Source organism: Cotesia typhae, unplaced genomic scaffold, assembly GCF_013202065.1.
Source record: "Cotesia typhae breed Kobodo isofemale line unplaced genomic scaffold, CoteBio_Ctyphae contig_59, whole genome shotgun sequence".
Classification (NCBI taxonomy): Eukaryota; Metazoa; Arthropoda; class Insecta; order Hymenoptera; family Braconidae; genus Cotesia; species Cotesia typhae.
The window spans coordinates 3,242,298-3,267,070 of NW_027423761.1; the positions used below are offsets into that span (position 1 = coordinate 3,242,298).

Below are 24,773 nucleotides of genomic sequence, written 5' to 3' on the forward strand. Positions count from 1 at the left end.
CTGTCAAGAAAGTTGGTGGGAAGAAAAACGTTCGATTGCCTCGTATTCTACCAGTTCCATCAAAGATTGGTGGAGTACTTCCATTCTTGATTCCCTTGTTTGCAGGGTTATCAGCGGTTGGTGCTCTAACAGGTGGAGCTGCAGGTGTTGCAAAAGCTGTGAACGATGCCAGCGCAGCCAAAAATCAATTAGCTGAAAAGAAACGTCACAACTTGAAGATGGAGGAAATAGCTGTAGGTAGAGGATTATACCTCAAACCTTACCGCAGTGGTATGGGACTTTATCTGAAACCATACCCAGAAGGAGCTTGCTGCAAGAAGTCAAAAAACCAGTAGAGCTACCACATCGAGCACTGACTAACATCGACTTATTAAAGTATGCCAAGCTGCTTAAAATTCCAAATTTTCGAGGAGTTTTTATGAGAAATGATTTACCAAAATCTGGACCTAAGACAAACGAATCAGCAATAATAAATTTAGAAGATAAACTTGGACTTGGAACTCACTGGGTTGCATACAAGAAGAATCATAATCAAGTAATTTACTTTGACAGTTTTGGTAATCTACAACCTCCACAAGACTTGATGAAATATCTCGATGTAGGTAGCGTAAAGTACAATCATAAAAGATATCAAGACTTTGATACAATCATATGTGGACATTTGTGCTTAAAATTCCTGGCTGGACAACTATAAATTGAAGTGAGTCGGGACAACAAGCGTCAGTCATGGCAGAGTCATTCACCTTGACACTATCCGGAAACTCCTCCATACTGGAGGCAAATTATTTTCCGCCGATTGAGCTATCACCAACAAAAAATTATGTACTTGGACTCGTTAAGCTCCTGACATTTAATTCAATACCAAATATTGATGTTGGTGCTTATAAATTTTATGTGTCATCAAAAAGATCCAAAAGAAGTACAATCAAGAGATTTCAAGAAATAACTATACCAACAGGGAGTTATGAAATTAAAGATATTGAAACTTATATAAACAAGACATTACCTGAACTAAGTTTCACTTTAAAAGCAAACAACAATGAGTTGAGAAGTGAAATAAGATGTGATCAATATATAAATTTTGAGCCTGAAGATTCCATTGGATCATTACTTGAATTTACCAACCGCGTGCTTGAACCTAACACAGCACATAAATCTGATTTACCAGTCAAATTATTGAAAATCAATGCTCTGAGAGTCGAGTGCAATATAACTACTGGATCGTACATCAATGGTGAGAATAATCTCACAATCCATGAATTTTTCCCGAGGGTTCCAGCAGGATATAAGATAGTGGAAGTGCCAACAAACATCATTTACCTACCAGTCGCCGTACGAGCAATACACAACTTGAGGCTCCGCATTGTTGATCAGGACGGGAGAATAGCAAATTTCCGTGGCGAGACTATAACGATAAGCCTGCATATAAAAAGTCTGTAATGGGTATCGTATATGAGACAAAGACTGGTAACGGGTATAAAAGGATTGCAGGATGTCCAAAGATTATCAGTCATCATCGAGCTCTGAAAGTGTTGACACGTCAAAACGTAGAGTCCCTAAAAAGTCTAGGACTAAAATTACGTGGAAAATTCACAAGATAAAAATAAATTTTTGTTGTCTAGCTTGTGTGATACCATGGCGGAAATCTTAGATATAAAAAAATCAATTATTTTCGATGAGTCTATTGCACACTGTGAAGCTCATTCACACTTACCATATGCATCATCAACATTCAACAACAGTGATGAAATCAGGATTGCTGTTCAACATCAAGATCTGTGCTTGCTCCCAAGCAAAAGCACATTACATTTTTATGGAAGAATGAGGAAAGCTGATGGTACTGCTGTAAGTGCTACTACGAAGATGGTCAACATGGCTGTTTGTCATATGTTTGAAGAGATACGTTATGAACTCAATGGTGTAGAAATCGATAGATGTAAGAATGTTGGTATCACCAGTGTTATGAAAGGATACGCTTCTCTGAGTCCGGGACAACAAAATATTCTGGAAAATGCTGGTTGGATTGTTAATGAAGATGACAACAAGCTGACTGATAATAGCGGTTACTTTGATGTCTCAGTACCGCTGAGTTTCATCTTGGATTTGCTGAAGATTATCAACGAATTATCGTGAATGCCAAGCATGAATTGATACTGATCAGATCAAATACTGATCAAAATGCTTATGTTGTTACCGTTGAGAATGAAAATGTTTCAATTACGATTCAAAAAATTGAGTGGATTGTACCATACATAACAATGTCTGACAAGCAAAAAATCGAGGTGTTGAATTACATAACCTCCGATCCAGCTATTCCAATCAGTTTCCGGACTTGGGAATTGTATGAGTATCCACTGCTACCAGCTACCAACAAGCATATTTGGGTAATCAAAACGACAAATCAGCTTGAGAAACCTCGTTTTGTTATCCTTGGATTCCAAACAGCAAGAAAGAATCAATCGAATCAAAATGCAAGCGAGTTTGATCACTGCAGCATAAGAGACATTAAGCTGTTCTTGAACTCTCAGAGTTATCCATATGGAAATTTGAACCTCAACATTGTGCATAATCAGTATGCCTTGATGTTTGATATGTACACAAATTTTCAAAGTGCTTACTATGGGAAAGAAGCTGAACCGCTATTGGCTAAGAAAAAATTTCTAAGTACAGCACCTCTGTATATAATTGACTGTTCCAAGCAGAACGAGTCAATCAAGTCTGGACCTGTGGATATACGTCTGGAGTTTGAATCGTCAGCACAGTTTCCAAATCAAACTGCTGCTTACTGCTTAATAATTCACGACCGAATAGTTGAGTACAATCCCATCAGCAGCACTGTGAGAAAACTTACTTAATGGTACAGTTTGATCCGAAACCCACCATACATTACATGTATGTATGGGACTTTGCATCCAGACAAGCGAGGAAAGGTCCATGGGAACAAGCAGCAAGAGACGGAGAACGATTTCGCCGACGAATACAAGAATTAAATAAAATTATTGATCCTATACTAATCTAAAAACTTATTGTGATTAAAAATAATCAATAAACTTAATGTAATTAAAAATAGCAAATAAAGAAAAAACTTTTTTGTAATTTTGCGTTTTTAACTATAAACATTACTAGAATAAGTATAAAAAATTATTTAGTATAAAAGTTAAGTATAAAACAATTATTTAGAATAAAAGTTAAGTGCACATATCAAAACACAATTCTCTCACAATTTCTGTAATTGATTTCCCAGAGTGATTAATAAGCTTGAATTTATTATAATTGGCCCCAATGTAGTGTCGATTTAAAGTATTGCATAAGATTAAAAATTTCATTTTAAATATCATATCAGGATTGTTGAGATATTTCTGGTTGGTGGTAGCAGGGAAGAACGTTGAAAAGTGGTTTTCCAGATCGATTTCAACGTTGAGTCCATGATCTGTCATAACCGTTCTAATCCCAGTTAGCTTGTAAGTTTTTCCCACCTCAAGTTCACACATCCTCTTGAACATCAACGGGCTTGGAGTATTATCTTCAACTTTGACACGCTTGAAAGTTGTTGATCTCTCAATTTCATGCATTGTATCGTTAACAGTATGTTTACGGTACCGTGCCATGATTGAGATTTCTTCAGCAGATTTCAAGTAGCAGATTCCAGCACGAGGTAGCAGATTTCAACAGCTGGTAGCCGGCTTCAGAAAACAGTTTCAGAACAGCAGATTTCAAAAGCTTGAAATTTTCTAACACACAACACTATGGTACTTCACTCGTACTTCACTTCGATGAAGTATGCTCGCGGCGCGCTGCTTTTATAGCAAGGTAATGACGTCATCTACTGCGCAGTTGGAAAAATTCTAGAATAGTATGACTCATAATCTAAAAATAGAAACTGCGCAGTTATGATAGATGACGCACAAGAAGTTTAACATAACCTGAAATCATAAGTTAAATGGTGGGAAAGCATAAACATAACCTGTAAAATGAGTTAAATGGCGGGAAAGCATAAACATAACCTGTAAAAATGAGATGACGTCATCTACTACCCAACAGAAATAGAACAAAGAAAAACTGCACAGCTACGAGACCTTGAACCGGTTCAAACCTGTCTGATGACATCATCTACTACGCAGTTTAAAACTCTACGACGTAGTTTGAATAACCAATCAAATTATTAATTAACCAATAAGATTATCGAGTGGTGGGGGTAAAATCCAGAGATCGGGTTATAAAAAGGTTGAATTGATTGTAAGAGTCATCATTCAGTCACTCTTCGTTGTCAAGAGCAGTAAAAATGGAGATCATTCTAGACGTTCAAGGATTCAGAGGAGCTGATAATCGCTTCATTGTTAAGGAGTTGGCCTCAATAACAATTCAACATGATATTGATAATATTGAAGAGTTGTCATACACACTATTTCAACCGCCATATCACTGGAAGGTGCTACCTACCAACTATCAACGTCTGAATACCTGGCTGATCCGAAATTATCATGGAATCGGTTGGAATGCTGGAACAACTTCATATTACAAGCTCAAAGAAGTTCTCAATTATTTAACTTGTAATAAAAAAATTATTTATGTCAAAGGTATCGAGAAAAAGTTATGGGTTCAAAATTTAATTGATTGTAATAATAAAATTGTAATCGATCTCGATAATTTCAAATGTCCCTCTCTAAAAAGTATGAAAATTTGTAACAATCATTTTTGTAATTATCATGATCGTTTATCTGATTTATGTGCCTTGGAAAATGTAAAAAATTTAAAAGATTGGTTTGTAAGCACTCAATAAATCTAAAATAAATGAATTATAATTGTTATTATTATTTCATCCTAACACATTTAATTCAGAATAGAATTAATTATTGTTAGTTATTAAATTCAAATAATTTTCCAACACTACTACTGATATTAATACTTATCAACAGATGGCGTAATGGTTTTTGATTTTTTAATTATGATAATCAATAATCAGTTTTTGTTTTCTAACATTTTATAATTAATATTTGTTTAAATTAAAAGTCATGCATTATTTTATATAACCATTTAAAAATAAAAACTGAGTATTGATTTTCAAAATATATAGAAGATTTTTGGATTTGACGATACAGAGCACATCAACCCCATATTAGTTTATCAAATAATACATAACTTTTAATTTAAATAAATATTAATAATATTAATAACAAAATATTATAAACTAATAATAATTATTTATCTTTTATTTAAATTAAAAGTCATGTATTATTCTATATATGTATATATAACTAGAAAATTTTTTTAATATTTATGAATTGACAGCTTTCACGCTCTAAGAATAAACTGATAGTAGATGGCTCTAGTAAAAGAAGCGCGAAATTCAAACTATCATTATGATAAGTAACTTAAAAATTATGATTAAGTATAACTTATTGAATTTGAATTATAAATATTAATCTTAAATTAAAAATGTGAGGAATTATAAATAAAAATAATGAATTATTTATATTGAAATCCAATATTTTATTGATTAAATAATTCCACTGGTCATTTTTACATCAAGACTAGAATTAATCAATTCAAATTTATTATATTTTCCACCATGGAAACGTAGAAACAGATAGTTTGAATCTATTAATTCATTCAAACTCTTCAGGAAGTTATCATCTTTTAAATGTTGAATAGTTCTAGATGGTAGATAAATGTTAAATTCATCGTTTAGATTGGCAACAATCCTAGTCCCATACTGAGTTGTAATAGCTTTGATACCATTAATCTTATATTCTCGATTAAACTCCAAATGAATCATTTTTTTAACAGGAAGAATCCCAGTAAGACAATTAACCTCATTTATCTTGGTAAAATCCATGATTGATAGCTGTAAAAATTTTTTAATTAATTAAATGATTCTTCATTCAATTCATATTTTAATTAGACAGTAAATGAATACTTACAATTAGTAATACTGATAGGCAGAAGATGTATATCACCAATACTTCACTACTGTCTGTCGACAACTGGTACTTCACTGGAGACGTGTACTTCGTTTTTATGAAGTACGCTCTCAGCGAGCTGCTTATATAGGCAGAAAATACTGCGTAGTTACCCCCACTCCTCTACCTCGAAACCGGTTTGATGACGTCATCTACTGCGCAGTAAGAAAATTCTAGAACAGAATGAGTCATCTACTGTGCAGTTAGAAAATTCTAGAACAGAATGAGTCATCTGGTTCGTGGAAATTTCCCCCACCCCTTTCACAAAACAAGTCTAAACCTGTCTGATAACGTCATCTACTACGCAGTTAGAAATAGAACAAAGAAAACTACGCAGTTACGCGACCTTGAACAGGTTCAAACCTATCTGATGACGTCATCTACTACGCAGGAGAACAAAGAAAACTGCGTATGACCTTGAACAGGCTTAAACCTAAGGTTGACAAAAACCTCACCAGATGGTGTATCTTCTCGCATGTACTCGTCATACATGCAGTTTGAATATATAAACCTTTTCATATTATGAACAATAAAGTGCACCTGTGATCTAAGCAATAGTTATGTATAGTTGATGGTTAGATCACAGGTGCATTTTTTAACAAAATAGTGAATTCACAATTCAAAATGGCGGATAACAGCCACCAGATGGCGGAAATCAGATTCAAAATGGTGGATAGCAGCCATCAGATGGTAGATAGCAACCACCAGATGTCGGATAGCAGCCACCAGATGGCGGATTCAAATGACGGATTCACAATTCAAAATGGCAGATAAATTTTAAAAATGGCGGGAAAATGGCGGACAGTAAGATGGCGGCGGAATTCACCACCAGCGCCACCTGCAAAACCTCGACCATATCCTCAAATTGTCGGTAAAACAGGTCGCCTATACCCACAGACGATACCCGCCACGAACCTCCAGTCGGTTATACAGATCCCTTAGTATGGACACGAACCCACAAATCTGTTTTACCGGCGGAGTCATACCCCCTGTTTACCTACTTTCTAAAACTCAACAAGCTATACGTGTCGATAAAGACCAAGGTTAAGTTCAAAAAGGAACATAACCCCGACCGAGTGATTTAGAAATGGCAGTATTTTGAAATGTTGAATTAACTAGACAAGATATTGGAATCCGGTAAATTGTATCATAAGCTATTTGATTAAGCTTCAATTCCCACTATTCAGAAGTAGTAATAGTCTAAATAATACTCCCTTCAGAGTTCGTTTAATAAAACAGTTTGACTATTGCAGCCGTCTTAAAATTATTGGCTGTATTACTGCATAAACATAATGAAGATTCAATGATCACAATCATCATCAAGTCTTTCGTGCAATGTGTTCGAATTTTTTTTCTATAAAAAATAATGAATGGAATCTACTTCCATATCGGTTGCCGAATGGTCTTTTTTTATTTATATTATAATTAAATTATTATTATTAAAATTTTTGACGCCTTTCTTAATTTAAATTTATTGAAATTGATTTTCTTTTTTTAATCTGTTTTTCTATTAGGAGCGTATTTTTTATTTTTTTTGAAACGATTATTCGATCAATTTCTCTAGTCATGTAAATTTATAAAAGACGTCGTTATCTAATTCTTTTCTTTCGATACAATTTATTTCTGATGAATAATTAGGCAGATAATTATTGATTCTTTGTATTTGTTTTGACTGGCATATATTTTATGTTATGTGTCACTGGCGGAGCGCATTTAGTACATAAATACATATACATATTTATACTCTATTAATACGAATTTTTTTCCAACAGGTATTCATCTTACGATTTGGAAGGTAATTCAGTGGATTCTGGCGTAAATGAATGGAGCTCATTTTCTCAGGTGAATGAAATAAGTGACTTAACATGCGTAGATAAAAATAGTCCAGCCGATCAATGCTTTAATTATTTTACGTTAAGTATTTTTTGGCCACGAGGTTTGGGATATCAATATTTATTGAACAACAAGCAAATCAAACAAAAATTGGTAGATAAAGATACTTGGGCAATCCATGGTCTTTGGCCAAATGTTGTAGACGGAAATGTGCCAAAAAAGTGTATTGATCAAGATCGAAGAGCCAAATTCAATCCTATTCATTTTAAAAATCGACCTGACTACCTTTATAATAAATTGACGCTCGCATGGTTCAATATAATTTTTTACCAGGATAAAGATAATTCAATTGAAAGCTTTTGGAGACATGAGTATGACGTTCATGGATGTTGTGCTGCACGAGCTGAATCAATAAAAGATGATATTGGTTACTTCAAAGGCACTTTGAATATGTATAACAATATTCAACCCTCTATTACTGTAAAAAAAAGTGGTCTCGATATTGGTAGTACTGTTGTATTAGGAACCTTTTATGACGCATTATGTCAGAACGTAGGATCTAAAGTTACATTACGATATGTGACTAATGCAGTAAGTACATGATTTTGATAAATTAATAAATTAAAAATAATTAACTATCCACAATCTTTCTGTTTCAGAAAAACCGAGAGCTCATTTTAACAGAAATTAGAGTATGTTATGATTTGAGCCTCGGAAAAATAGATTGTCCAGGAAATCCCGAACCGAAATTGGAAGATAGATCTTTATCACTACGTCTTTTGTCACGCATGCCATAAAATTCAACAGATATCTTAGATATTCAGATTATGGAAAATATGATTATATATATATATATATACTAGCCGTTACCCGCCCGCTCCGCTGGGCGAATATTAAAGAATGTTTTTAAAGGACGAATAGGGACACTGAGGAGCACTATATAAAATTTTATACGATGTCTGTGTACTAATAAAAATGTTCATAACATATTTCAATACTGTAGAAGCGATTTTTCTGAGATTTAATTTTCTTAGGTTAACACTCCGGCAATCATCTCCAGGGAAGATTTTCTTGATAGCAAATTTTATATGATGACTGTGTACTCAGAGAAATTTTCAAACCAAGTTCAAAAACTGTAGGAGCGATATATCAAAAATTTTATTTTTTTAAGGTAACACCCCCGCAACCCCCCTTGTGAGTCAAATTTTGAAAATACTGTTCTTAGCTTACCTTTACACGTGAAAAAGAATATGCATACCAAATTTCAAGACCGTAGGAGCGATATTTCAAAAATTTAATTTTTTTAAATTAACACCCCCGCAACCCCCCTTGTGGATGGAATTTCGAAAAAAATCCGTCCTTAGCTGAACTGACCTTCGAGGAAGAAATATGCATACCAAATTTCAAGTCTCTAGGTCTTATGGTTCCCGAGATCTCGTGTTATGTCAATGGATAGACGCAAGTCTTATATATATATATATATATATACAGGGTGTCTCTGAAGTGGCGGGAGTAATTGTTGGGGTCGATAGAGAAAAAAATACTGAATCGAAAGTTCCTGAGCCAAAAATTTTTTTGGGCCATAGAATTTGAGTTATGAATTAAAAACGATAGCCAATCAGAAGCGCGCTATTCGAGAAATGAAAATGAGCGGGGAAGTAGAGGAGACGCGAGAGTGAGATGCTGCAATAGCAGCTTACTCGCTCACACAAAGCCGAGCATGAGAGGGGATTGTGACGCTATGAGCCGAGTACGTAAGTGTGAATGAGTGGATGTATGAGGTCGCAAGCGGACGGCTTAATGTATGAGTGTGTGTCCGTGTATCGCAGCATTATTGGAGGCGTTGTAACGCTGAATTAAAGCTAACCGGGTACTCTAAGACAGAGGAAAAAATTTTAATTTTTATTTTTATTCGAAAAAATTTAATAAAAAAATAAAAAGGCCCAAGATTTAACCAGACCCACAGAAACGGAGAGTAAATTTTTAATTCTCATTTATTTTGCTGGGGATTATTTTCAAATACAAAAAAAAAAAAGGCTAAGATTCAACTGGAATCCAAAAGAGATGGATGAAAAAATTTTATTTTTATTTTTAATCAGCAAAATTATTTTTCTTTAAAAAAGAGCCCAATCTCGACTGGAGCAAGAAAAATGATTGAAAAATTTTATTATTAATTTTCAATCAACAAAATTATTATAAAAAAATAAATGGGCCCAAGTCTCAACCGGACCCAAACAAACGGATAAAAATTTTTATTACTTACTTAATTTGGTGGAAATTATTTTTAAAAACGAAGAAAATTCCCAAGACTCGATCGGACCCAAAAAAATAATTAAAAGAATTTTTTCCTTATTTTCAATCACCAAAATCATGTTTCTTCAAAAAAAGGCCCAATCTCAACCGGACTAGAAGAAACTGATTGAAAAATTTTATTTTTTATTATTAATCGAGAAAATTATTTTGAAAAAAAAAATAGGGCCCAGAATCAACCGGACAAACAATGGACTTGAGTTCAATTTTTTTCTTAATTTATAATTTGACACTCTACCTGTTAATTCACTGATAGATAATTCTAATAAAAATATCAAAATTATTCGGACTTGAGTTCAATTTTTTTCTTAATTTATAATTTGACATTCTACCTGTTAATTCACTGATAGATAATTCTATTAAAAATATCAAAATTATTCGGACTTGAGTTCAATTTTTTTTTTTAATTTATCATTTGACATTTCGCTTGTTGATTAAGTGATTAATAATTTTAATAATAATATCAAAATTATCAGGACTCGAGAGCGATTTTTTTAGTATATTTTTTTACATTTTACCTGTCAATTAACTGATAAATAATTTCAATTAAAATATCAAAATTATTGGACTTGAGTTCAATTTTTTTTTAATTTATTAGTTGACATTTTACCTGTTAATTAACTGATAAATAATTTTAATAAAAATATCAAAATTATCAGGACTCGAGAGCGATTTTTTTTTCAATTCCTTATTTGACATTTTACCTGTCAATTAATTAAAAAATAATTTTAATTAAAATATCAAAATTATTGGGACTTGAGTTCAATGTTTGTTTTAATTTATTTTTTGACATTTTACCTGACGATTAATTGAAAAATTATTTTACAGAATAATTCCTAGCAAAATAAATGAGAAATGAAAGTTTTCCATCCGTTTGGTTGGGTCCGGTTGAGTCTTGGGCAATTCCTTCTGTTTTCAAAAATTATTCCGAGCATAAGAAATAAGTAATAAAAATTTTCTATCTGTTCGTTTTGGTCCGGTTGAGTCTGGGGCCTATTTTCTTTTTTGAAATAATTTTGTCAATTAATAATTGATAATAAATTTTTTCAATCAGTTTTTATCGTCTTGTCAAGATTAGGCTGATTTTTGTTCAATAAATTTTTGTTTGTTATTGAAAAGAGAAAATAAATTTTTTTGCATTCTTCTATTCTTGGCTCTGGTCGAGTCTTGGGCATTTTTTCGTTTTTAAAAATAATTCCTAGCAAAATGAATGGGAAATAAAAGTTTTCGATCCGTTTGTTTGGGTCCGATTGAGTCTGGGGCCTATTAATTTTTTTTTAAGAATAATGTTGTTAATTAATAATTGATAATAAAATTTTTCAATCAGTTATTCGAAGTCTGTTTGAGATTGGGCCTTTCTTTTCAAGGAAAATTAATCTTGGTGATCAAGTAATAAAAAATTTCTATCCGTTTATTTGGGTCCTGCTGCGTCTTGGGTCTATTTTTTTTTTTCTTAATAATTTAGTTAATTAATATTTAGAAATAAAATTTATCGATTTATCTTTTTCGGGTCCGGTCGAGTCTTGGGCAATTTTTTTGTTTCGAAAATAATTCCCAACAAAAAAAACAGGAATAAAAGTTTTCTTTCCGTTTGTTTGGGTCCAGTTAAGTCTGGGGCCTATTTTCTTTTTTAAAAAATTTTGTTGATTAAAAATTCATTATAAAACTTTTCAATTATTTTTTCTTGCTCCAGTCGAGATCAGGCCCTTTTTCAAAGGAAAATAATTTTGCTGATTAAAAATAGAAAAACAAAGATTTTCAATTTATTTTATTTCGGGTCTGGTCGAGTCTAGGGCATTTTTATCGTTTTCAAAAATAATTTCCTGCAAAATAAATAAGTAATAAAAATTATTTATCCGTTTGTTTGGGTCCAGTTGAGTCTAGGGCCTCATTTGTTTTTTTAATTAGTTTTGATGATCAACAATAAAAAATAAAATTTTTGGATCATTTTTCTGGGTCCGGTCGAAATTGAGCCTTTTATTATAAAAAAGTTAATTATGATGATTAAAAATGAATAGTAAAATTTTTTTATTCATCTCCCTTTCGGTCTGATGGAGTCTTGGGCATTTTTTCGTTTTTAAAGATAATTTCCAGCAAATTAAGTAAGTAATAAAAATTTTCTATCCGTTTGTTTAAGTCCGGTTAAGTCTGTGGCTTATTTTCTTTTTTAAATAATATTTGATTAATAATAAAAATAAAATTTTTTAATTAGTTTCTCTTAGTCTGTTTGAGATTGGGCCTTGTTTCGAAAAGAAATTAATTTGGCTGATTGAAAATGAAAACAAAATTTTTCAATTTATTTTTTTTTTTGGGTCCGGTCGAGTCTTGGGCGATTTTCTTCGTTTTTTAAAATAATTCCCATCAAAATAAATAAGTAATTAAAACTATCTATCTGTTTGTTTGGGTCCGGTTGAGTCTGCGGACTATTTTTTTTTAAATAATTTTGTTGATTGAAAATTAATAATAAAATTTTTTAATCATTTTTTTGCTCCAGTCGAGATTGGGCCTTTTTTAAAAGAAACAATTTTGCTGATTGAAAATAAGGAAAAAATTTTTGTACTGTTATTTTTTTGGATCCGATCGAGTCTTGGGCATTTTTTCGTTTTTAAAGATAATTTCCAGCAAATTAAGTAAGTAATAAAAATTTTTATCCGTTTGTTTGGGTCCGGTTGAGACTTGGGCCCATTTATTTTTTTATAATAATTTTGTTGATTGAAAATTAATAATAAAATTTTTCAATCATTTTTTCTTGCTCCAGTCGAGATTGGGCTCTTTTTTAAAGAAAAATAATTTTGCTGATTAAAAATAAAAAATAAAATTTTTTCATCCATCTCTTTTTGGATTCCAGTTGAATCTTAGCCTTTTTTTTTTTTGTATTTGAAAATAATCCCCAGCAAAATAAATGAGAATTAAAAATTTACTCTCCGTTTCTGTGGGTCTGGTTAAATCTTGGGCCTTTTTATTTTTTTTTATTAAATTTTTTCGAATAAAAATAAAAATTAAAATTTTTCCTCTGTCTTAGAGTACCCGGTTAGCTTTAATTCAGCGTTACAACGCCTCCAATAATGCTGCGATACACGGACACACACTCATACATTAAGCCGTCCGCTTGCGACCTCATACATCCACTCATTCACACTTACGTACTCGGCTCATAGCGTCACAATCCCCTCTCATGCTCGGCTTTGTGTGAGCGAGTAAGCTGCTATTGCAGCATCTCACTCTCGCGTCTCCTCTACTTCCCCGCTCATTTTCATTTCTCGAATAGCGCGCTTCTGATTGGCTATCGTTTTTAATTCATAACTCAAATTCTATGGCCCAAAAAAATTTTTGGCTCAGGAACTTTCGATTCAGTATTTTTTTCTCTATCGACCCCAACAATTACTCCCGCCACTTCAGAGACACCCTGTATATATATATATATATATATATATATATATATATATATATATATATATATATATATATATATATATAACACTCCCGCAACCATCCTTGTGCGTCGAATTAAAAGAAATCCGTTCTTAGCCGACGTCTACTCGGGGAAAGTAATATGTATACCAAATTTCAAGACCGTAGAAGCAATATTTGAAAAAATTAATTTATTTAGGTTAACACCCCCGCAACCCTCCTTGTGGGTGGAATTTCAAAAAATCCGATCTTAGCTGACCTGGACTTAGGGAAAGGAATATGCATACCAAATTTCAAGTGTCTAGGTCTTATAGTTCTAGAGATATCGTGATGAGTCAATATTTAGATGAGAATTTCTTATATATATACTAGCCGTTACCTGCCCGCTTCGCTGGGCGCTTTATAAAATGGGATTTAAAACCTAGACTTAATATTTGACTGAAATACTTTTTTTGTTGTGTTAAAGTTAATTAAGTACATTTTCTTCGAGTTCAAAACCTTTAAGGAGATTGCTGGGGCACCAGTATATGAATAATGAATAAATGATATATTTTTTTAATTTGTCTCTTATGAATTTCAAGTTTAATAAGATTACTTCTTTCATAGAGTACACATAGTAGATTTTTACTGATTCGAAGTTTAATAAATTCAAAATATTTTTTTACAATATCTTTGTTTTAGCTTATAAAGTATAAACAGGTTGTTCGAAAAAAATTAAAAATTATCATGCAGATTACCGCATCACCATAGAGGTACTGCGTCGTTTGATGCGTTTCCGTTATTTTACATGGCGGAATCACCAGTAGGCCTACACCACGTAATGTACTTTTACCACTCATGCATAATGCAAATGCATTCACTTTAATTTAAAATTTTAGCTTTTTTATTTCGAATGAAATTATTAATGTATATACAGTAAATTTCTTTTTTTCCTGCTTTACAGCAATTATTGTCATTTATAAAAAATAAGGGAAGTTACGATATTTTATTACGTGATGTATTCCGAAATCTGGAGATATTGGAGATAACGTCTAAGAAAAGAAAGAGGAAAAAAGACCTTCATAATGATATATTATAACAATAAATATTTTGTTACATTTGTAATGGTAAAAGTACATTAAGTATTACCCATGAAGAACGGTTTACTTGAGCAAAAAAAAAAATATCTTGACTCAAGAAAATTCCTTTGATGAAATTGATTATCTTGAGCTGAGAAGAAAATTTCTTAGACTAAGAAAAATTTACTTACACCTAAAAAATGTTATCTTGGCTCAAGATGATTTATTTCTTTGAAGAAATTAAGTATTAAACAATATGTTACAAATAAAATATTATTACAAACTATTGATAGGCTGTATCAGTTAATAAGTAAATCCAATTTCTGAAAACTAAGTCAAGTTAAAAAGAACAATCAATATTTTTATAAAATAGTGAAGATAATTAGTGGTTTGGATAAGGGATATGAATATGTATAGATTGGATAATTCTTCATTTATTGATTAAATCCTATGTAGTTTCAAATGAAAATTTTTGATAATTAAAAATTATTTACTTAAAACTTCTTTGTATACAACGTTTTTGGTTTTTTTCGTTGGCTGAAGAATTATCAGACTATCAGGTGAACTTACTCTTGAACATGCCACATAAAGTTGACCATGAGAGAAACAATCTCCTCTCAAGTCCACACCGACCATTTTCAAACTTTGTCCTTGAGCTTTATTAATTGTCATAGCATAACAAAGCTTTGGTGGATTTAAATTGCGAAGTAGCATTATTGGCGAGCCAATCTTGAGATGAAGAATATGTGGAGGTATACCTGGTGGATTAAGAGTATGTAGAAACTCAACAGGGTAATGAACAGCATTTTCTAGCTCTATCACTTGATCCACCGATTGATACTTAGCTTGCGCAGTTGTCAATTTCTCTATCAATAAGTTATTAATGTAATTGGCTTGTTCATTAGTTGGAGTGAGAATAGCTCTCTCCTTAAACCAAGAACTGCAATGTACTCCAGCTTTTTCAATATCAGGATATATTTTATGTGTCAAACTTATCAAATCTGGTACAGTGTAGCAAAAAATACTTGAAATGCTTATTTTTCCTTCTTCTTCTGGAATCTTACCATCACCCATATCAAGCAATACTTTTGCAAAATCCTGTACCTTTGAATTAGGTTGAAGGCAAACACGCATATTAGTCTTTAAAGTTAAAACTTTCACTGAAGGCCACAAAAATGATGACTTAAGACAGGCTTTAACTTTATCAGCACGCGTTCCTCGTTGTACAACAGGCAAAGTTTGTCTGAAATCACCAGCCAAAAGAACAATTACTCAACCCATAAGTCGGTCGCAATCTCTTATATCCTTAAGCGTCCTGTCAAGAGCTTCGATTCCTTTTTTATGTGCCATAGTGCATTCGTCCCAGATGATAATAGCGGCTTTTCTCACTACATGTGCCATATCACTCTGCTTGGAGATATTGCAAAGCGGAGACTCAGAGTAGCATAAATTAAGCGGTAACTCAAAAGTAGAATGAGCTGTTCTGCCTCCATCAATCAAGGTTGAAGCAATTCCTGAAGAAGCAACGGCTAATGCAATATTTTTAAAACTTCTAATTCTGGCCAACAATAAATTTATTAAAAAAGTTTTTCCAGTGCCACCAGGAGCATCAAGGATGTATAATTGTCCAGAATTAGAATCGATTGCATTTAAAATTTCTTCGTAGACTTCTTTCTGTTCTTGATTCAATTTTGGAACATTTTCAGCTACTATGTTACACAAATAATTTTCATCATAAGATAATTCTTTCAGAAATTGATGATTAGCGATGATAAATTGTTCTTCTCGTGATGGAGATTGAAGACCGAAAACGGAAAGTGTTTTGCCAGACATTGATATAACAATATCTTCAATAAGACTGAGTCCTTGATTATTGATAATATTTGAAGTCAGCTCAGTATTTCCACGTTTATGTTCAAAGTCTCTCCTGATATTCTCTGAAAAATTGTCCCGATATTTCTCCCATGATTTTAACGAGTCACTAACTTGGCAGAAAACTAACATAACAGAAAATAACTCGCGGATTTTTTTAGGAGAATCAGAGACGCAAGCTACTTCTAGAGTATGGTCCCAATCAGCATCGTCTTCGAGCAAACCAAGTGCTCTGCAAGCTGCTTGAAATGTAGGATAAAGTACTCCGTCAACAGTTTTCAAACAAGAAAATGTTGTTGGACCTCGAACTTCACGTAAAAGTAGACGAAGATAGTAACACTCAGCATTTATAGGATGAACAGTATACCTTCTACCTAATGTATGATCTTTTTGAACTCCATTGTAATCAGGAATATCTTTTCCTTGTTTTCGCCTCAAAAATTTGTGGTTTTGCCAAGTATAGTATGCGGGAACGTCGACGTATAACAAAGTTTTCGCAAAATTCTCGCATTGACAAAGTTCAAAAAAAGCCATAAGTGTTGTTTTTAGAGGATTATCTATTTTGTCAATTACATTATGTTCTGTAAAATAAATCCTTTGACCGTTTTCGAGATGCACGGCAAAATGCATCACCGGAGGAAACCTCTCATGAATTGGGAAACGAAATATACGCCAGACCGCTTCAGAGCTACTGATGTAACGTCCTGCTTCATATTGACTTACTTCATCTAAATCCTCAACAGTGAAAGCTGCTTGATCAGATCCTTTAGTAATATACTTACAAAGATAGTTAATAGATTTTACGGAATTACAACATTCAACATTGATATGAGCTTTGAACGTACGCAACAGTACAGGATTATATGGGACTACCCATCGATTGTCAATTTCAACTCCATTGAGTTTGATACTTATTTCACCATCGGCTGGAGATAGTCTTCTATACTGAGGATAGCTATCCTCTCCAGTTTCGGTTTCTTTTAAAATTACCTTAGGGTATCTTTTTGAGCATTTACTGTCTACCATGCATGGCGAACGCACGTTAAAAGAACCACATGGACCGTGAATCATAGTTGTCTTGATGATTACAAAGAGAACTGGGTCTTGATCAGGATCAGGCAACTCAGCGCTTATTACATGGTCAATACACTCCGATTTTATTTTTTCTTCTAACCACAGAAGAATATGCACATACGAAAGTCCACATTTTTGCCACTCTATAGTGTACATGTGACATTTTGTACTACCAAAGATACGACCTACCGTAAGAAGTTTCATCATATGCTTCTTTCACGTGAAAAACTCTAGCGACGATGTCATGTCTATCATGAGATTTTTGACCATGATTTAAAAGCTCTGTTATTTCCGACCACTTTGGATTACATGTGAATGTAATAAATAAATCAGGCCGTACATAATGGCGCACAAATGTCATAGCAGCTTGAGTTCGTTAATGCATATAACGTGGTCCACCAGTGAAAGAAGATGGTAACACAACCATTTTGCCCATCTTTGACAGATCTCCATCATTTTTCAAAAGTGTTTCCTTTAAATAAACATATTCTTCGCTTCTCAATTTTTTTTTTGATTATGACGAATCCAATTGAGTCTTTCAGTTTCTATTTTTGCATACATATCTACTAAAAATCGGTTTAAAAGATTACGAAACGATAATAAATAACATTGTTCACCAGCACGCTCCATAATCTTATAGCTATAAAATTCCGAAGCAGACACTGTCGTATTAAGAGGTACTTTAGTTTTGGGGTCACTTTTAAGTATGTTGATATAATAACCATCCTCTCCATGACAGAACATTAGAGGATATTGTAAAGCATCATAAGCACGATGTGTTTCACTTATTCATTTCAATTTATTATCTCTACTGTAAAGAACAATGTCCCGCCATTCGAAATCTTGCCCGACGATAAGAACTGCCACTTCTTTCATTTGAGGAGCGTTAAACCTACCTGAGCTCCAGATGGTCTTAGATCAGCATTAATCACTACTTTAAATTCCTTCTGAGCTTTAGGAACTGAATTAATTGCAGCTTGAAAACTTAGAATATACTTGTTATGGTTATGTAACAATACCTGTAATTGATGGATTAATTCTCGCTTAATAACTGGATTTATTCCACAACGGATATCTCTCTCTTGATCATGATCGCCAACAAAGTATATTTGTAGAAAAGATGGTTTCTGACTTAGGCCAGGCATCAAACTTCCTATCCTGTGATAAACCTGCCCCTGAACTTTAAATGTTGGTAAAAAATTACCGTCATTCACTTTTCTAGCTCCAAAAGATGTCATTTGGAAACATCCATTATATTTTCGTACGTTACAAAGAAAATGTTCTGACATTCGATGCTGATGAGTAAGTAAGCTATGGAAAGGCTCAGGGTAAGGTTTAACTTTAGGAAATTGAACTTTGCCACTGCTACAACACATTCCTTGAGTTTCATCTTTCCATTTCAATGCACGACACCAAGGGCAAGGGAAACGTGAACCAAGACTTTACAACTTTATCATTAGAATAATCTATTTGATGATCATATCCAAAACCAGACCCGTGTTTGGAAGTCCATGAGTAGGTGATCTGGGGGAGGGGGGGGGGGCGAACTCAGTCGGCAAAACAGACCGGGGTACATATCCCTGCTAAATCTGTTTTACCGGGGTTCGTGTCCATATTAAAATCTACCTTGCCGGCAATCGGTGCCTTATCGTAGATATGGTCGAGGGTTGTTTTACCGACCGTACAGGGGGCTGTACTGATTTTAAGGTTATGTTTGCTCAGGGGGGCATAGGTGGCGCTGGTGGTAAATTCTTTGCTACCCGCCATTTTGAATCCACCCTTTTGAATCCACTTTTTACCAGCCATTTTGAATCCACTTTTTGGATCCACTTTGATCCACCATTTTGAATCCACTTTTTGGATTCACTTTTTACCTGCCATTTTGAATCCACTTGTTGACCGGCCATTTTGAATCAGCTATCCGCTATTTTGTTATCAAAAATGGTACTGTATACTTCACATTGATAGCCACCTATGTTGAGAATACAGTACCATTCAAATTTATGTATTTTGCTCTCTTATATATTGAAACTGAATGTATCATAATCGCTTGCGAGAAGAGTTTTGGTGTGCGCCATCTGGTGATGACTTAACTGCGCAGTAGATGACTCACACAGCTCTAGAACTTTCTAATGCGTAGTAGGTGACGTCATTCTGCAGGTTAGAACCTGTTCAAGGCCATGTAACTGCGTAGTAGATGACTCCTACAGATCTAGAACTTTCTAATGCGTAGTAGATGACGTCATCAGACAGGTTTGGACTTGTTCAAGGCCATGTAACTGCGTAGTAGATGACTCATACAGCTCTAGTACTTTCTAATGCGTAGTAGGTGACGTCATTCTGCAGGTTAGAACCTGTTCAAGGGCGTGTAACTGCGCAGTAGATTGCTCGTAAAATTCTAGAATGTTCTAATACGCAATAGATGACGTCATTAAATCCGTTTATAAGTAGTAGGGGAAGCGGTAGTGGGGGTAAAATTTCAGCTATAAAAAGGGCTGCTCTCTAGCTGTACTTCACAAAAAGAAGTTCGAACTCTCTGGTGAAGTACAACTTTCATGAGTATACATCAGTGAAGTACGAGCTCTAGATCATCTACATCTTCCATCATTCATCACTACTAAATGTAAGTATTAATCATCTATCTGATTAAATAGAATCTGATTAATTATGTATTCAATTGATTAATAAGTAAAAAAATATTACAGTTTCAATTATGGATCCTACCAAGATGAATGGATCAATTCTCTGGTTGGAATACTACCTGTGAAGAAAATGAATGAATTAGATCTTGACCGCGATTACCAAGTCAAAGGGTTGAAGCAAGTTTCAACACAGTATGGATTGCGGATTGTTGCAAATATCATGAATGAATTCAATATTTATTTACCAACCAGAGCAACAGTATTATTGAAGGGTGATGGTGTTATAGAAATGTTAAATGATTTGTCAGAGTCAAATCACTTATCTTTCCGATATTTTGGAGGAAAATATAACAAATTTGAATTTATCAACTCTGCACTAGATGTAAAAAGTACTAGTAAGCCTATTTAAATCAATAAAACAAGTATTCAGATTAATCTGTTTTTTATTTCGATAACCTTACATTTATATTAAAATCAAATTCATTGATTCGACCTGCAACACCTATTATGATTTCACAAATCATATTGATAATATTTATAGCTTAAATTATATGTATCTACTATAAGTTTATTCTCAGCGTGGGAATCTGAGTAATCTAAACAGTCTACTCCACCACTACCTTTTTACAACGCTCTCTTTAGAAGAGTAGTGAAAGTATTTTCCAACGACATCAGCGTGCTACAATCGTTCGATTGCACCCCCCCACCCTCAACCACTCATCAACTACTGGCGCGTCTCAAACTTTATATCAGTTGCTTACAAAGAAAATGGTTATCATCAACATTCTTTAATAATAATAATAATTTTATTCAAAACTGTTTAAAGTATTGTTAGACATTTAAGGATTAATATATTCATTGAAAAATGTTTAATCGAACTAAAATAATATCATGAATTCGATTTAACGTTTATAATAATTTATATTATTTTTAACTTAATCATCTTATTTTATGTATAATGGAACTGTTGCGGAATTACACATTTGTAATTGCCGCAATTTGCTGAGAGTGACCGAGGTGCTGCTACAAACGCGCCCTCAGGTGCTCAACATAAACTCAAACCCGGTTACGCAGTAAATCTCCAAAACACGTGCAAGTAACCACGTGGTGATATATATTTGTGCATCAAATTCAACATCAAGTGCAACCACGATCATCAATCAACCCAACTCAATCAAGAAGACCTTTCTCAAGCTCACTATCAACATCGGAAACTCAGGTATTGATTTATTCAATATTCAATGTACTCTGTGATCACACCAGATCCAACCTATACTCATGTTGCTATCTCACTCTTACTCATTACCACATGGCGTCCCCATGCTGGCACTTACACACTCATACCATCTTATAACATCATTGTAAAACAGCCACCATTGACTCTCGCCTAGCAACACATCACCAAAATATATTGTCATGACTCCAGGTCTATTATTAGACCACTACTCATCATCTTATGCCCCATTATGGGGGAAATGCCGCATTGCGGGTGTTGCTTGGTGGGGTCAGTTGTGACTGTTATATATACACTTACACAGGCTCTAAGGGCCAGATACTGTTCAGATCTTCAAAGATTGTCACCAAATACTCATACTTATCCGAGATCAAACTGAGGTGGCCTCTCAATTCACTCATCAAACTCATCCAGAGATCGTTAGAAATCATCAAGTGATTCAACTCAGTGCAATCAATATTAATTAATAACTGTGAAGTGCATTTATTAATACGAATCTACAGATTCAAGAACTCAACATGTGTAAACATAAAACTCATAATCATCCACGCTCTTTGAATTGTCGCGTCATAATTTCATTCCTTGTTTTGTGACGCCTTTCATGAACTCATCTTTATTACAACCATTACAATCTACATGTGCTCATAATTACTTATTCTATGATAAGCCCACTCATATTCAGTAATTTTACTAGTCAACCATTACTGTCTCACTCTATTTAGTACATTCTGTGGTCAACAATTTGTGTTCTGTCTCGCATCTCGAGACCCACGTAATCAATCAAGGTCTTTAGTTTTAAGGCTCATTCGCTCACACTGTGAAAGTTAATTGATTAATAATCCAGTGACTCTAATTTATACAGCTCATCCAATTAATCATTACTGTGAACTCTACAGATTCATGCTCAAGCTCTCACTACACTTACATTCACTCACTCTATTAATCATTGCATTCAGTCAATCTAATCCATACGCTCATACTATGACTATTAATTAAGTGTAATTAATTGATCGTCTGGTGAACCTAATTCTACAACATTACTCATATTTATCGCTCATAATTGCTAGTGTTAATTATGATGTACATTAATTAACAGTTCAATTGAAGATCAATTTTCTACAACTCATACTCAGTATAATTAATATACATTAATTAATACAACTCAATTAAACTCAACTCGCTCGTACTCATAACTCAGCATAGCAATTCAATGCTATAATAATTGTTCAAGTGCTCATAGTGATCATAGTTTATTTAATGCTCAACTTTGTAATCTAAGAATGACTGTGATTTATTTACAATATATGACTATAACCACGAATTGTGTCCCTTTTATCTTTCAACACCTAGTCCCAGCAAATAAATATTTAATGTTAAGATCATTATCTTACAGGAACTCTACGAATCTTATAACAACAACATATATATATATATATATATATATATATATATATATATATATATATATATATATATATATATATATATATATATATATATATATACATATATTTAATAAGAATTATATTATTATTATAATTATAAAATCTTTTTAAAAATCTAGAAAAAACATTTTTTATTTATTAAAAACACTTAGTGTTACATATTATTTATTATTATCATAATTATAAAGTCTTTTTGAAATCTGGAAAAACATTTTTTATTTATTAAAAACACTTAGTATTAGATATTATTTATCAAAATCTCTTGAACCTTACAAAAAACACTTAGAATTAGATATTGTTTGTCAAATCTCTTGAACCTTATAAAAATATATTATCATTTGTTCGTTTATTCCTGAGATTCATCTGAAAGTTCAGCAAATCCTTCATCCGCTTCTACAACACCATTAACATTATTCATTGCTATTACAACAGCCTGTCTTTGAACATGAAAATGAATCATTCTATCATATAATCTGCTATTCCAATCATTTACTAATGTGTATTTATCATTTCTAATTTCAAAATCTGTCACTTTTTGGAAACACCTAATTAAACATTGATTGCTTATTGAAAGATTTGTTCTCAATCAATCAATGATTAATTTAGATCCATCAATTTCATAATTATTAATGGTTAATAAACGTTGACACAACTCTTGAAAAATTATATTTATTATTTCTTCAATATTTCTGGTTCTCATCCATTCGTTTGGGATGATTGCACCATAACGCAGCTCTTGACCTATTGAATTATGTGCTATAAGCAATATTATCAATTATAATCTATACTTACAAAATAAGTTGAAATTACAAATTATCTTACCTGATACAACTATTCCAGCATCTTTAATGTATTTGTTGTAAAGCTCTGGATACATCGTAACAAGCAGGTCACCAGAGAATGAGTATCGGGTTGGTGATGGTACTAGATCACCAGGTACTCTGAACCACCATGATAAATTTTCATGACTTGTTTGTAATAAAGTAGCCAGATTATTGATGGTTATTATAGCCTCATCAAATGGTTCACCTCCTACAATCAAAGCTCCTAGCTGATTCACTATTAAGCTCCACATACCATCAGGGTTGGTTGTAATCCATTCAAGAGGAATCATAATTTCATAACTCAGTAGATTACCCATCTAAAATATATATATTTATATAATTAGAATTAATATAAATGTGTTTAAGATAAATTTTATGTAATATAATTCTTTTACTTTAACTAGTGATGATGATATTATAGTCGTTGATATCTTCAATTTACCAAATATCCTGTAAAAATTATTTAATTAATTAATTAACCAACTTATAACATAATTATTATTATCATATTTATTATTATTATTATTATTATTATTTTTATTAGTAATAATAACATCATTATTATTATTATTAAGAATCATAGCAATCGTTTTTAAAACTAACACTTATATAATGAAATTAATTGCATTTTTATTAAAAATTAAAATTATGATTTAATATATATTCACCACAAATACTGAAAACATAAATCATAATTAACTATCAATAATTATTTATAAAATTATACAAATAAATGTCCTAAAATTACTTACGTACCTATAACGTCGTTTGTTTTTGGTTATAATGAATCTCCTCACAAAATATCTATCTTCTCGGAATTCTTTTCTATGACGACAGAGGGTTCCCAAGCAATCCACCAATAGCAGACGTCATGCCCGAAAACGTCTAACGCTGATTGGTGTTTCTGTACACTACCCGATTGTTTACAGTTTTGTTGGTAGCACAAGAAAAAATATAATAAATATTTGTCAAGCAAATATTATTATTGATATAAATTTGTTATTTTTTCATGAGATTTAATATGAAATCTTGGGAAAATCTGTTGATTCCTTCATTAAAAATTTAATGCTGGAAAATTCTGCTTAAGGGGGTCACGTGGAGGGTAAACAT

The 24,773-nt window shown here is 32.7% G+C and overlaps 3 protein-coding genes across 3 annotated transcripts; all 3 read right to left on the minus strand.

Annotated features, from left to right (window-relative positions):
- Positions 1–15,058: 15,058 nt before the first annotated feature.
- On the minus strand, positions 15,059–15,706 carry LOC141532417 (uncharacterized). The gene has a single exon (XM_074250748.1). It carries the CDS (start codon positions 15,704–15,706, stop codon positions 15,059–15,061), a length of 648 nt encoding a protein of 215 aa, XP_074106849.1.
- Positions 15,707–15,844: 138 nt separating this feature from the next.
- LOC141532418 (uncharacterized) lies at positions 15,845–17,722 on the minus strand. The gene has a single exon (XM_074250750.1). The coding sequence runs from the start codon at positions 17,720–17,722 to the stop codon at positions 15,845–15,847; it is 1,878 nt and encodes a 625-aa protein (XP_074106851.1).
- A 5,305-nt stretch (positions 17,723–23,027) lies between these two features.
- LOC141532317 (uncharacterized) lies at positions 23,028–24,117 on the minus strand. The gene is made up of 2 exons (XM_074250608.1): positions 23,662–24,117; positions 23,028–23,595 (listed from the first exon to the last, which is right to left on the minus strand). Exons 1-2 carry the CDS (start codon positions 23,978–23,980, stop codon positions 23,426–23,428), a joined length of 489 nt encoding a protein of 162 aa, XP_074106709.1. The 5' UTR covers positions 23,981–24,117; the 3' UTR covers positions 23,028–23,425.
- Between the last annotated feature and the right edge of the window lie 656 nt (positions 24,118–24,773).